The sequence below is a fragment of the Heptranchias perlo genome, chromosome 5, assembly GCF_035084215.1.
Source record: "Heptranchias perlo isolate sHepPer1 chromosome 5, sHepPer1.hap1, whole genome shotgun sequence".
NCBI classification, from domain to species: Eukaryota; Metazoa; Chordata; class Chondrichthyes; order Hexanchiformes; family Hexanchidae; genus Heptranchias; species Heptranchias perlo.
In genome coordinates, this window is record NC_090329.1 from 43,218,830 (window position 1) to 43,234,579 (window position 15,750).

At 42.7% G+C, this 15,750-nt stretch overlaps 1 protein-coding gene across 2 annotated transcripts in view; it reads right to left on the minus strand.

The window, feature by feature from the left end:
- nbas (NBAS subunit of NRZ tethering complex) overlaps window positions 1-15,750 on the minus strand; it is a 293,872-nt gene that overhangs the window by 132,398 nt on the left and 145,724 nt on the right. For both annotated transcript variants that reach the window (XM_067984290.1, XM_067984291.1), the window contains exons 32-34: window positions 8,689-8,802; window positions 7,323-7,436; window positions 3,118-3,275 (exon numbers count right to left, since the gene is read on the minus strand). In XM_067984290.1, coding sequence (XP_067840391.1) covers window positions 3,118-3,275; window positions 7,323-7,436; window positions 8,689-8,802 — 386 coding nt within the window. The remainder of the gene's footprint in view (window positions 1-3,117; window positions 3,276-7,322; window positions 7,437-8,688; window positions 8,803-15,750) is intronic.

A 15,750-nucleotide genomic window follows, 5' to 3' on the forward strand; every position in this document is an offset into this window, starting at 1 on the left:
AATGTCAGGAACTCCTCGAAGCCTACGCATTTATAAATCACAGAACAATACATGGTGATTACAGACAGTCTTTGCAACTGCCCGTTGCCAAGGCAATCACCGTCTTCAGACAGAGAGGTGTTACCTACAGAGCCCCCGAATATACAGTCAACAAAAAAAAAACAGGAAAAAAAAGAGAGGCAGAAACATCCGGAAGGCAGAGAAAGCCAGCAAATGACCCGTTATATTAAAAACAGATAGCTTTTGTTCGCTGGTGGGCTTACGTGTAGCGTGACATGGACCCAAGATCCCGGTTGAGGCCGTCCTCATGGGTGCGGAACTTGGCTATCAATTTCTGCTCGACGATTTTGCGTTGTCGTGTGTCTCGAAGGCCACCTTGGAGTACGCTTACCCGAAGGTCGGTGGCTGAATGTCCCTGACTGCTGAAGTGTTCCCCGACTGGGAGGGAACCCTCCTGTCTGGTGAATGTTGCGCGGTGTCCGTTCATCCGTTGTCGCAGCATCTGCATGGTCTCGCCAATGTACCATGCTCTGGGGCATCCTTTCCTGCAACGTATGAGGTAGACAACGTTGGCCGAGTCACAGGAGTATGAACCATGCACCTGGTGGGTGGTGTCCTCTCGTGTGATGGTGGTATCTGTGTCGATGATCTGGCATGTCTTGCAGAGGTTACCGCGGCAGGGTTGTGTGGTGTCGTGGACGCTGTTCTCCTGAAAGCTGGGTAATTTGCTGCGAACGATAGTCTGTTTGAGGTTGGGTGGCTGTTTAAAGGCGAGTAGTGGAGGTGTGGGGATGGCCATAGCGAGGTGTTCGTCGTCATTGATGACATGTTGAAGGCTGCGGAGAACATGGCGTAGTTTCTCCGCTCCGGGGAAGTACTGGACGACGAAGGGTACTCTGTTGGTTGCGTCCCGTGTTAGTCTTCTGAGGAGGTCTATGCGATTTTTCGTTGTGGCCCGTTGGAACTGTCGAGCGTCATATCCTGTTCTTACTAGGGCGTCTTTCAGCGCCTGTAGGTGTCCATCGCGTTCCTCCTCGTCTGAGCAGACCTGTACTCAGGACACAGCAGACCAGCTAGAGATACCGCCAAACAGACGAGGCAACGAAACTACGCTGCCTACATGAAAACCAAGAGCAGGAAGCTTGAGAAACTCGGCATCACCACCAGCATCGACCAAGCTTCCCCTGGTACCACGGTTGCAACCACAGGGAAGTCTATCGTCAATTTGTCCGACCACACCCTTCAACCAGACGAACAAAAGCTATCTGTTTTTAATATAACGGGTCATTTGCTGGCTTTCTCTGCCTTCCGGATGCTTCTGCCTCTCTCTCTCTGTTTTTTTTTTCCTGTTTTTTTTTGTTGACTGTATATTCGGGGGCTCTGTAGGCAACACCTCTCTGTCTGAACACGGTGATTGCCTTGGCAACGGGCAGTTGCAAAGACTGTCTGTAATCACCATGTATTGTTCTGTGATTTATAAATTCGTAGGCTTCGAGGAGTTCCTGACATTTACCTGAGGAAGGAGGAAGCCTCCGAAAGCTTGTAAATTTCAAATAAAATCGTTGGACTATAACTTGGTGTTGTAAAATTGTTTACAATTGTCAACCCCAGTCCATCACCGGCATCTCCATATTATGATCACTCTACCCCAGAGGATCCCTTACTATGAGATTAATAATTAACCCTGTCTCATTACACAAGACAAGATCTGAAATAGCCTGTTCCCTGGTTGGTCCCACGATGCCTTGTTCCAGGAAACCGTCGCAAATGCATTCCATGTCCTCCATACTATTTTTGCCAATTTGATTTGCCCAGTCTATATGAAGATTAAAGTCCACGATTATTGCATTACCTTTGTTACAAATTCCTTTTATTTCTTGATTAATACTCTGTTCAACAGTTAAACTACTGCTTGGGGGCCTATAAACTACTCCCACCAGTGTTTTCTGCCCCTTGTTATTTCTTATCTCCACCCATTCTGATTCTACTTCTTGATCTTCTGTGCCAAGTTCCTTTCTCACTACTGTCTTTATGTCATCCTTTATTATCAGGGCTACCCCCCTCCTCTTCCATTTTGTCTGTCTTTTCGAAAAGTCAAGTACCCTGGAATATTTAGTTCCCAACCTTGGTCACCTTGCAACCACGTCTCAGTAATGGCTACTAGATCAAACCAATTTATCTCCATTTGTGCCATTAATTTGTCTATCTTGTTACGAATGCTTTGTGTATTCAGATAAAGCGCCTTTAATTTTAACTTTTTACTATTTTTCCCTGATTTGACCTTATTCACTGATGTAACTATTACCGTTATAACTCTCTGTTCCTTCCTGACACACTCTGCTTATCTTTATCCAAATCGCTGCACTGCTCTATGGCCTTGACTCAACTCTTTAGATTTATAAATTTACCCCTATCGGAAACCCCGCCCACACACACCTTTTAGTTTAGAAACCTATCTACCGCCCTAGTTATTTGATTCGCCAGAACATTGGTCCTAGCTCGGTTTAAGTGGTTTAACTATGCAGTAGTTATTGTTAATGACCCTCAATGACATGTATCTGAGCTATACTTCAGTAAATCACTGACTAGCAATATATCTAGATACATTGTTTGATTTTTCTGTTGATTGTGCCAGCTATACTTTCTCTTTCTTAATCAGTTTTGATTTCATCTTAGAAAGTAGTGCTGTTTAATTGAAACTGAGTGAGTCAAAAGACCATAAAATACAAATAAGTTAATCAAAAAAAGAACTTGAGAGCAATGGGTGTGGATGGGGGGGCGTGGGGAAGGAGGGAGGGAAAGGGAAAGTAGTTGACTACTTATGACAGCAGCTTAGAATAACCTAAGCCATAACCAACAGCAGTATTATTATTCAACATCATGAACTAATTCTGCCACAGTCTACAATCGAGCATTGAAATCAATCCTCAATCCATCAACAAAACAACTATAGCCTTTAATTTTTTGGGGCTTCATCAGGATTTTTATATCTCATTAGAATATCCAACATTTTACAGAAAGGGCTGGACAGCACTATGTAAAAAAAAGTGTTTACATTCAAGAGTTAACGTTCTTCGAAGTTCTTCGGCTATTTGAATAAAGTTTATTCACTCATACCTGTGTCTGCAGTGAGCTGCTGACAGCCAGAAGAGACTGGATAACATTGGGAGGGCAGTAAGTGCGAGCAAAGGCCATTAATTCCTGTCGAGTGGTCAGGTCATGATAGCCGTCTGACTGCCCCAGTTTGCTGCAGACCTGCCAACCAGCACTGCAACCTAAGGGAGGAAAATAAACATCCATCTGTTAATGCTATTAAAGATAGGTCATCACCTGTTTTGGCATTGCATAATTATAACTTTAGCTCTTCACAGGACAGAAATGCAACAACAACAATTTATTTGGTATGCTTAAAAGCAGAACTGTGGGGAAGACATTTTAAAAGATCTAGGTATTGCAGAAAACTGAGAAAAAAAAATGCCAAGTAAAAATGGATTGTTTTTAAAAGGTAACGAGGAAGTTCAAAACAAAATATATGCAATTTTAAGAACATAAGAAATAAGAGCAGGAGTAGGCTATACAGCCCCTCGAGCCGCTCCATCATTCAAAAAGATCATGGCTGATCTTTGACCTCAACTCCATTTTCCCGCCCAATCCCCATATCCCTTGATTCCCTGAGAATCCAAAAATCTATTCATATCAGTCTTGAATATACTCAACGACTGAGCATCCACAGCCCTCTAGGGTAGAGAATTCCAAAGATTTACAATCCTGAGTGAAGAAATTCCTCCTCATCTCAGTCTTAAATGGCCGACCCCTTATCCTGAGACTATGTCCCATTGTTCTAGACTCTCCAGCCAGGGGAAACAGCCTCTCAGCATCTACCCTCTCAAGCCCACTTAGAATCTAATATGTTTCAATGAGATCACTTGTCATTCTTCTAAACTCCAGAGAATATGGACCTATTCTACTCACTCTTTCCTCCTAGGACAACCCTCTCATCCCAGGAATCAATCTGGTGAACCTTTGTTGCACCGTCTCTAAGGCAAGTATATCCTTCCTTAGGTAAGGAGACCAAAACTGTACACGGTACCTCCAGGTGTGGTCTCACCAAAGCCAGCAAGACTCTTGTATTCCAATCCCCTTGCAATAAAGGCCAACATACCATTTGCCTTCCTAATTGTACCTGCATGTTAATATTCTGTGTTTCTTGTATAAGGACACACAGATCTCTCTGAACACCATCATTTAATAGTTTCTCACCATTTAAAAAAAATTCTGTTTTTCTATTCTTCCTATCAAAGTGAATAACCTCATATTTCCCCACATTATACTCCATCTGCCACCTTCTTGCTCACTCACTTAATCTGTCTATATCCCTTTACAGGCTCTTTGCATCCTCCTCACAGCTTACTTTCCCACCTAGCTTTGTATCATCAGCAAACTTGGATACATTACACTCGGTCCCTTCATCTAAGTCATTAATATAGAGTGTAAATAGCTGAGGCCAAGCACCGATCCCTGTGGCACCCCACTAGTTACAACCTGCCAACCCGAAAATAACCCGTTTATTCCTACTATCTGTTTTCTGTCCGTTAACCATGCTAACATATTACCCCCAATCCCACGAGCCCTAATCGTGTGTAACAACCTCGTGTGGCACCTTATCGAATACCTTTGGAAAATCCAAATATACTACATCCACTGGTTCCCCCTTATCTATCCTGCAAGTTACACCCTCAAAAAGCTCGAATAGATTTATCAAATACGATTTCCCTTTTGTAAAGCCGCGTTGACTATGCCTAATCATATATTTTCTAAGTGCCCTGTTACTACATCTTTAATAAAAGATTCTAGCATTTTCACTATTACTGATGTCAGGCTAACTGTCCTAAAGATCCCTGTTTTCTCTCTCCCTCCTTTCTCGAATAGTGCCGTTACATTTGCTACCTTCCAATCCACAGGGACCGTTTTGTTTTAAAGTACAATACTAAAACCTAAAGGGTTACAGTAAGCTCTGTGTTTCTGCCTCTGCCAGGAGATTGTGTCACCAGTCAGGGAGGGGGCTGACCAATTGTATATTTGGCTATACCATATATCGGTATAGGAGAGGCTCAATAGACTTAGGTGGTCTTTTTCTGACCGTCTTTACATATTTTTGTATGCATATTCTTATAAAGGAAAACCAAAAGATTTCACAAATGAAAGGAAATGGAGATAGAAGAAAATTAAGAAAAACAAAAAGAAAGGTGATTTAAAAAAACACTTTTTTAAAAGAGGTATGAAATTAAACAATCAGAAAATTAAAATTCCTTTGTAATGAGAAAAATATTAAGAACACATAAGGATTAATAGTTAACAGTATGGTGAAACCTTTAAAAAAATTCAGAAGTATTACTATGGAACATAGTATGTGGGGTGCACTAAGGACAGAGCTGATTGAGCCTAAAGTCCATGAATATTGCCTCTTGTTTCAGCCCTTTTCCAGTACTTCCTGTTGATATTCATTATTCCTACCACCTATATTTAGAGCAATCCCATGAATGCTGGGAAACAACCCACAGAAGAAATTCCAAGCTTTTGGTTTGGATTGTTGGTAAGTCAAGTGCTGATGAAGAAAAGACATAAATAAAGTCGGTGGTACTGAATTTGCTCCAATCCAACAAAAAATGCTTTAACTGCTGAAATTTAGACTAACGTTCAATGTGATGGATGCACTACTAAAAACTAACTGTTTATGTTTATTAATTATGGAATTACTTATGGATGCTGGATGGGAATAGTGACTGCATGATTCTGCACCCATTTGCTTTTTGAAACATCTGTCTAGCATAATTCTCTCATGTTTACCAGCTGAAGAAACTTGGTTAGGCCTCTTGATATCAAACAGGTTATGTTTATTTAATAGGATAGTTTTAGTACCATCCAGCTTGTATAGATTCCATTACCAAGATGACTGAGACTAGATACCCCTTCATTGTTCAACAGGAGACCTCCTTGAGCCACTTCATTAGGTTTCCAGTTATCCAACATTCTGCACAGTACTTGACAATGAAAGTTTATTTTCACGCCCGTAGTCTGTTTAAAAACAATGTTTCAACTTATCACCACACCCTATGACCAAGCTACTGTATGCTTGGCCATTTTGTTTTAATCATTAACAAACGTTTTCCCTTTTGTTGGTCCAGTTTTATTTTTTGGTGTGGAAATGTGACCTAGTAAAGATTTTGAAAAATATGTATGTGCAATAAATAAGCACTATTCTGGTTTGGATTTGTATCAATTCTTGTTCCATAGGAATTGTAATGTTCAATCCTCACATCTACCCTTTGGCAAGAGAAGACAACCAACAGACTTCTTTGATAAGAGTCATTGAGGTGGTAGATAGAGCAATCTCAGAAGACAATTGAGAACATTTTACACAAGTGATGATCAGCTAAAATTAAGGCACATAGAATTGGCAGCAATCTTGTGGCATGGATAGCAAACTGGTTGAGAGCTAGGAGGTAGAGTGGACAAAAAGGACATTGCTGGATAGATAGGGAATGACAAGTGGGGCCACAGATTTTAATTCTATATTTATGACTTGGATTTGAGAATAGAGGGGAGTCTTCTGACAGATGGAGTGTATTATTGTTCAAAAGTGTGCGTGGTTCACAAACAAACTTTCCTATGTGTAGATTGAGATTTTTGAGTGACCAAACTGGAAATGTCTTATAATAACAAATAATTTTCATTTATATTTATTTATCCAGTAGATGTTAAGAAATCATTGCTGAGAGGCAGTCTGCTGGGGGTGTACAATTGATTTTACCACCTGTTAGCACAAGACATGCTGAGAATTATATTTGCATAAAGGTCCTTGCTCAGCCATTTTATTGGTATCTGTGCATACCCAGCTACTCATAGGAGACTCTGGGAGTTGTAGTTTTTCATGGACTTCTGGTGTGAAGTGGTGACTTAATGCTCTTATTTACAAACTCATTGCAGCTCCCCACAGTTTATATTATAATGCAGGCAGACTAAGCAAAGGACAAAAAATGGAAACCAAAAGATGAAGAGAAAAGAATAAGCAAACTTCACCCAAAGGAAGTTTGCATTGTTCAAATTCTGCTAGACTATCACATTCCACTTAAGTTCAGTAAAGTTTAAACAGATTCCTGTTCCCAAGTCCACTCATACAAACAGTATTATGAGTAATTGTGAATTTATGTTATGAATTTGTTGTAGGATTGAATATTGAGATCAGAAAAAGGACACTAACACACCCAATCCTCCTATTTAAGTTCAATACAAAACCAGTGCAATCAAAATAGAAAAATCACCTGCAGACATTAGCTCTTGGCAATGGATACTGGCAGCTTTGTAATCCTGGTACTGAAGGGCCTGCTCAGCCAGGAGAACCAATACCTGTCCTTTCCTCTGTGCCTTATCTGGCCCTGTTTGAATTTGAAAAATAAAGAAAAAATAGGATAGATCAGACAACACTTAAGATTTTCTAACTGCAAGGAACCAGCTTTAAAATGAACAATCAACCAAAACATCTGTTGGAGATGGTCACCTACATTAAAATGACAAGATCAGTATAATGGTCAGATGTAAATATGGACACATTTGCAAACTAAAATAAGTTGTGAAATTATAATACATACTGATATTATAAAAACCAACAGATTTAACTAAAATTACAATTTTTGGAAATAAATTCCAGTACTAAATTCCTGTTTTCTCTTCATGTCAGAATTTTCAAACAGGAAAGGAACTTACGAGAAGTGTTACATTTTCCCAAACCATGGGCAGAATTGAAGTTAGCATGATTATTCCCTGACATTTAGGTTAAATATTATTGCAAAAAAATGTTAGAAACAAGAAATTTCATTGAGATATAATCCTGAGTGACTTATCTATGGGCAATTCTTATTTCACTTTCATCACTTAAAAAAAAATCGCGACAGCTAGTCGGATATACACTGAGAACCAAGTAAACAAGAGCAGGTCTGAGGCTGGGTATTCTGCAGCGAGTGACTCACCTCCTGACTCCCCAAAGCCTTTCCACCATTTACAAGGCACAAGTCAGGAGTGTGATGGAATACTCTCCACTTGCCTGGATGAGTGCAGCTCCAACAACACTCAAGAAGCTCGACACCATCCAGGACAAAGCAACCCGCTTGATTGGCACCCCATCCACCACCCTAAACATTCACTCCCTTCACCACTGGCGCACTGTGCCTTCAGTGTGTACCATCCACAGGATGCACTGCAGCAACTCGCCAAGGCTTCTTTGACAGCATCTCCCAAACCCGCGACCTCTATCACCTAGAAGGACAAGGGCAGCAGGCACATGGGAACAACACCACCTGCATGTTCCCCTCCAAGTCACACATCATCCCGACTTGGAAATATAATCGCCGTTCCTTCATCGTCGCTGGGTCAAAATCCTGGAACTCCCTTCCTAACAGCACTGTGGGAGAACCTTCACCGCACGGACTGCAGCGGTTCAAGAAAGCGGCTCACCACTACCTTCTCAAGGGCAATTAGGGATGGGCAATAAATGCTGGCTTCGCCAGCGACGCCCACATCCCATGAACGAATAAAAAAAACATGCTTCTGTCCGTAATCATTTGAACCTCAATAAAACCATTGAAATGTAATCAAATCAGGTACTACAGATCACCAAGAACTAGCACTTACCTGCTACTCTTAGCAAATCTGCAAGCCACAGGAGCTTTTTTGACTGTTTGTAGGCTGTCGGACACTGAGTAATGCATTCTTTTATGAGTCGGAGTCGGTCTGAGCACAAACGTACTGTAATGAGACAAGACAGAAGGACGCAAAATGTCATTTCTTTATATTAAGTTGGTAAGTTTCCAAAATCAAGAGAGGAAAACTTGCTGCAATAAACAATCATAAGTGTGTCTATACCATAGCAATCTGTACCCAGCATAACTGTTGACAAACCTGTTCAATAAACTAAGAGCTGTTATATATTAGTGAATATATATTACTGAAATTTAAACTTCTAAACTTATTTTCCTTTTAGCTCAGTTTATCATTTTTTCCCCATAGGCTTTCAGCCTCATTCATCCTATGAGCTTTGGGGACACGTGAACAAGTTATAGGCCCTTCCATATCTGCTAATGCTGCTCTACATTTAGTTCCTAGGAAGCAGTCTTAAAGAGGAAGCGCCTCCATCAGTAATTCTTAAAAAGTTACAAAATATCTTCGTCAACTTTGATATCTTTTTGGATATTGTTTTAAGTATTTTTGAAACAATGAGTGCTGATGATGTTGTGGGAAATGATCTCAGTAGAGTTACTGAGCTTGATAGTGTGGGGAAACTAAATCAACAAACACTGTTAAAGCTGAACCACCCCTTGGATAATGACCACCTATCGGTGTCCCCACACAGTGGTGGGTTCAGAAGCTACATATTTAAAATAAAGAAACTAAGGTTAACATTTCATTAGCAATGGAAGAAATTGGAAGTTCATTGGAAGTCAAATATGAGGCTAAGAATGTTGATAGGTGAAGAAATAAAGATGGAAAATCAAAGCTAAGAGATGGTAGCTGATGTTTAGACTTGCAAAGACAAGAAGAAACTATTTTTCAAAAGCTGAAAGAAATAATATTTTCATTGAACCATTGGTGGATGTGGAGGACATTGAGATGGAGTGATTCAACCATTGCATTGAGAGTGGACTGCAGGTTGTGAACATTGGGGATATAAGATCTGAAGAAAGTTGACAAATGTAGAATAGAACCATCCACAAATGTAAAATAGAGCCCAAACCTGGGACTAAAAGGGTTAAATTATGTGGACAGGTTGCATAGACTAGGCTTGTATTCCCTTGGACATAGAAGATGAAGGGGTGATCTAATTGAGGTGTTCATGATGATTAAAGGAGTTGATTTGGTAGATAGAAAGAAACTCTTTCCTCTGGTGGGGGAGTCCAGAACAAGAAGGCATAACCTTAAAATTAGAGCTAGGTCATTCAGGGATGATGTCAGAAAGCACTTCTTCACACAAAAGGTACTGGAAATCTGGAACTCTCGCCCCCAAAAAGCTGTTGAAGCTAGGTCAATTGAAAATTTCAAAACCGAGATTGATAGATTTTTGTTTGGCAAGGGTATTAAGGGTTACGGAACCAAGATGGAGTTAAGATACAGATCAGCCATGATCTAATTGAATGGTGGAACAGGCTCAAGGGGCTGAATGGCCTACTCCTGTTCCTATGTTGCTATCTGCAGCAGAATGGGGTTGGATGATGAGTGTCGATAAGAAGGAGGAGCAGAGTGGAAGACAAGACAATTCCTGCGTCAATGGAAAAAGTCCAATTATGAGTCATCAATTACAACACAAATTGAATGTCCTGACAGGAAACTGGATAGCTATAAGCATGAATTTAGTCAAAAGGAAAAAAATTATTTAAAAGGGGTATTAAATTAGGGTACTTGCTCTTTAAGGTTCAGTCCATTAATTATTCCAAAGGCCCATTCTTCCCATAGACATAAATAAGTCTGCTGCTAAGAAGCAGCACTTGGATCAGGGTAACAAACATCCTTCAGAAGAGACCAAACAACTGATTTTAGTTCCATCACAAATGATTACTGGTCTCAGGAACTTAAACAGGCAATTAGTGAAATGGCAGCTAATTACCTCATCAGCACTAATTCGAAGGGAATCTTGTGGACACGGCTCTACTTCTTTTAGGGAGATAATAGGCTTGACATCAGAAATGTGACGAATAGTATAAATCCAGTTCTGATGAGAGGTCATTGACCTGAAACGTTGGGCCCGTAATTAGGAGGAAGGCGGGTCGACTGGGCGCGTGGGTAACGCGTGCAGTGAAATCGGGGTGCTCCGCACGCGATCGCAGCCTAATTGAAGGCACTTACCATAGCTTCCGGGTGTCCCGTTCCAGACCTGCGCAGCGGGCGCACTGCGCACTTGCATCACAGGCTTTCAGCAGGAGAAGCCCTATTTAAAGGGGCAGTCCTCCAATGCTCCTCCTGCAGCAAAGAACCAATTCTGGATCATGGAGCAGGCCAGAGGCAAGGCTGCTCCAAGGTTCTCTGACTCCTCACTCCAGATGCTGCTCGATGGGGTGAGAAGGAGGAGGGAAATTTTTTTCCATCCGATGGGAGGAGGCATCCTCCCTCCGCCACCAAGAAGGCCTGGCTGGAGGTGGCCAAGGAGGTCAGCAGCAGCGGCAATGTGTGCCGAACCTGGGTCCAGTGCAGGAAGCGATTTAATGACCTAACCAGGTCAGCCAAAGTGAGTATACTTACACGTTCTCCCACACTCCGTCTTCCACATCACCTCCACCACCACACAACCCTTTCTGCACTGCCACCACAACGCTCTCGCATCACTCCTCACATCCACTCAACCATTATCCTCACCTTGCCTGCACTTACTCACCGCCCTAGTTCCCATTCGAACACTACCACGCAACCCAATCCTCATACAATCTCATGCCTATGTCTCACACGCATCCTCCCATGCATCTCCCTCACAGTCACCCCAACCACACCAATGCATACAGTGGATCACCATGCAACCATTACTCAATCATGCCTGTGTTTTGCCTTGATAGGAGAAGAGATGCCAGAATGCCCGGGAGAGAGCAAGGACCGAAGGGGGCCCACCACACCAGATGGTCTTAACAGATGTGGAGCAGCAGGCACTCGAAATAAGCCGGACGCTGGAGTGCCTGTACGTGGCGGACGCCGAGACTGGGAGTGCACAAGCGGCTGGTGGCAGAAATCTAACTCAGCACTTGGCATTTGCAGCACCTCAATATTTGTCCACATGCTTAATATTGCTTTCTGTTCTCTTGCAGGTCCATCTGCGAACACCGTGACCTGCCGGCCTCTGAGGGTGCATCGTCACATCTGAGCCAGCCATCCACCAGCGCAGATACACACACCTCGGTGGGTCCCCGTGCTCACAGTTGGGCTTGCACATGTGAGCACGAGCAGACCCTGGTGGCAGGGGCAGTCGTGGAGAGTCCGCGTCGGTGGGAGTACTCTTCTCCAGGCTCTGTTCAGCTGGACCCAGATGCTGAACCCTGGGGGCCAGCCATCGAAAGGAGAGTCATCGAGGGCCAGCAGCACATTGCCGAGATGCTGGAACAGTTGCCACGCGCACTCTCCACAATCGTGCAGAGGATGGAGGAGTCCAACTCCTGCATGAGTGGAATGGTGGCACAGGTATAGGAGGGTATCTCCGAGATAGTTTCACAGGGACGTGAAGGCATCTTTGAGATAGTGTGGCGGGTAGGTGCGGGAATGGCGTTCCTCCATCGAGCTTCAAGCATGGCTCAACAATAAGTCCATTCAGACCCTGACAACGGCCGTTCGGATTCAGGGTGAGCAACATTCTTCCGCCTTAAACAGGCTAACAGATACCTTACAACTGGTCTTCCAAGGCTTCACTCAAGACCTCCAAACCATCGTCCAGCAGGGTGGAAGAAGTGATGTGGGCCTGGGCCAGGAGAGGGATGATGATGAAAGGGGTCGCCACTCAAAGCGCTCCCATGTCTCACCCGTTGCTCCCCTCTCACCCAGTACCCGCAATGCTGCCCCCTCTCCAGGTGGCCGAGTCTGCCCCTGCACAGGTGCAGGTGGAGCAGTCTTTGGAGGGGCCCTCACGGGCACCGAAACCCAGAGGGCGTCCACCCAAAGCATCTCATCGGTCAGGGCATGGACAAGAGCAACATACCACTACCTCTGCTGAAGTCACAGGGGTAGCACCACGAAGGGGTTCCCATAAACGTAAGGCAAAGGTTTTGTGAGCACAAAAGGGATGCAACAAGGGTGTAAGACAAAATGTCATGTTTTTGATTTACTTTTGTTTGTTTTGCAAAAAAACATAAATTATCACCACTACTGCCACATCTTTGCAAATCATGTCTGGTTTGTGCAATAATGCCCTTTCCTGAGGATCACCATGAAGACCTACAATTGATGCCACCCATTGTGTCATTGCAGAGTGGGTATAGGTGTATTTGCAGGGCTCTTTTGTTCAGACGACTGAGAGACGCCAGCGATGTCCCCGGTGGCACCCTGGAAGGATGCGGGGGAGAAGTTGTTGAGGGCAGTGGTGACTTTGACAGTGACAGGTAAGAAGATGGTGCTCGGGCCAGCCGGGAGCAGCTCGGCATGAAGGAGGCTGCAGATGTCCACATCTACATGTCGAGTGACTCTGAGCCTCCATATGCACTGCTGCTCAGAGGAGGTCCAGGAAGCTGAGCCTCGGTCTGTGGACCCTGTGGTGAGGGTAGTGCCTTCTGCGACGCATCTCTCTCTGCGGTTGCCCTCCCTCCTGCTGTGCAGGTGGATGTGTCACAGCACTGTGTTGTGGAGCTCCACGTGTCTGACGTGGACGGTGTGGCCGCGAGGCTGGTGATGCTGTTCGTCCTCCGAGGAGGTCATGACTGCAGCTATGGCGGCCCCCATCCGGAAGATGTACGTTTGAGGGGGTCCGCAAGGTAGGTAAATGTGTCTGCACACCAGGGTTGAGGTTGCAAGTTTGTGATTTTGTGTGTTAGGAGGAAGGTGGTGCAGGCCAAACTTTGTCCAAAGTGACAGAGTGGCCTCCTGCAATGAGTGAGGGTCTCCTCCCCAACCTGTCAAATGGACCTTTGCAACTGCCACAGGCTGGTGGCTGCAACACGTCCATTTGAACTGGGACTGTTTCCCCCAGTACGGGAAACATTCTCAGTTGACCTGAAAATCCCCCCCTCCTAAAATATCCTACAAATTAGGTCTCCTAACGACCTGAAGTATCCAATTAATTGATTTAAGTGGGATCCGCACGTGGGGGCTGCGCACGCATCTAAGCGCGTCACTGGGGAACCGGGAAGTGGGTGGGTTGGAGCCAGGCTCCGCACCCGCCCCAGGAATCCCCAATTTTCGGAGGCCCCCCGCCACGAACGCACCCGCTGGGACATTGGAAAATCGAGCCCGTTGACTCTGTTTCTTTCTCCATAGATGCTGCCTGACCTGCCGAGTATTTCCAGCATTTTCTGTTTTTATATTAGTATAAATACATGGCTGCACACAGTGGTCAAATTTGTATGTCTAATCATTACAATGAAAGGGTAATGATTAGACATTTCCAGAAAAATACTTCAGAAATCAAATTAGCTTAAAAGAACTACCACAAAAGGTTTCTTAGACAAAGCTGGTATTTCCTTGATCATAGCCATAGTTCTGTTCAATCATCACAATGATCAGCACCAAGTAATCTGGAAAACCATGGATCATGGGGTTGTGAAACTATTCTGCTACTGAAGTACTTAGATTTCTCAAATTGTTAAATATTTCGTATTTGTTCTTTTTTCCCCATCTAATTTAAATTTTGCAGGCAATAAATCCACAAGGAGAAGCATAAAGGTGGTCCTAAGACACTACTCTTGATGCATGAACAGCTCTGATAAATTGAAAATCTGTGAATCAATTTATCATCACGCCCTAAAGTTGTTTCCATATTCGAACCAGTTGCCTTAATTCTAATTCTCTTGCACCAATGGGTGCCACAATGTCTTTTAGCACAAATTGTATGAAAGATTACACTCTGCATTCATTAATTGGTCTGGGCACTGTTTTGTAACAGCTGGTTAATTATGCTGACAAAGAATGTAGCAGCATTTGCAAAGTACGTGGAAGTTTTTGCTTAAAATTTCTAATGGTTTCTCATGCAAGAAAAATCAACAGTCAGCCATTCATTGAGCTCTTATCATGAACCACTGTGATATGAAACACTTTGGTAGAACAATTATTGCTTTATGAATTAAAGCAAGTACATTTTTCTAACCAAAGAGAGAACACTGAAAGTAAAAGGGAATTATTCTACATATATCAAAACTCTCATGAAGTTGAAACAAATTCATGTATTCCCATTTCATCTTTGACAAATAAATCCATTACCAATAATTCTATTCCTCAGACTGTATCATGTGAAAAATGAAAACTTAGAAACAGTTAAAAATAAAACAAAAGTTAAACTATGCACTACAAATTCTTTTCACACTTTAAACATAGAATCCAGTGCTGAAATTGAAGCCAAGTGTAACAAAAATGTTTTTAAAGCATTTCTCCATCGCAGAACTGTACTTTGAATGAATCTTGATATCAATACAGTACGGGTTACAAATGATGGTTTATTTTTACATGCTGTAAACTTAGTACCATCTGTTCATAGTGATTAACTAATAGTCACAATTGTGAAGCGATTGAGATTTCACCCTGCATTTAGACATCGCCAGAGCATTTGTTACAGACCAGTTTCACTACAGTGAAAGTGTTTTTGCCTTTCCTTCTCTTTAAACCTTGTATTAATTGGGATACTGGCAGATACTGATGGTAAACCTCATCAGCAGGTTTAGATTTTGTGAAATTTCTTTGAGTGATTTTTGTTTGGCTTTTGGATATTCCAATTTCTGAAAACAGTTCGAGTGGCTGTTGTAATATTTCAAATACTACTCAATATTCAAAGCAAAGAAAGAGGACCTGTGCTCTTCACTGTTTCATGGAATTCTCTATTATTCAGATGCTTTAAGCAAAATTATGTTTCATTCTTTTGTTTTTCCCTCTTGCATTAATTTCTGTGGTTTGAATTACTGTGTTTTGTTTGAACTGCTAGTGGGATGCAGCACAACATATTGATTTGATTTAAAATGCAACGCTGCTGAAGGTGTTGGTATAGTCCCAACTGTAACTTTATTATATTATGAATCAGTTATAGCA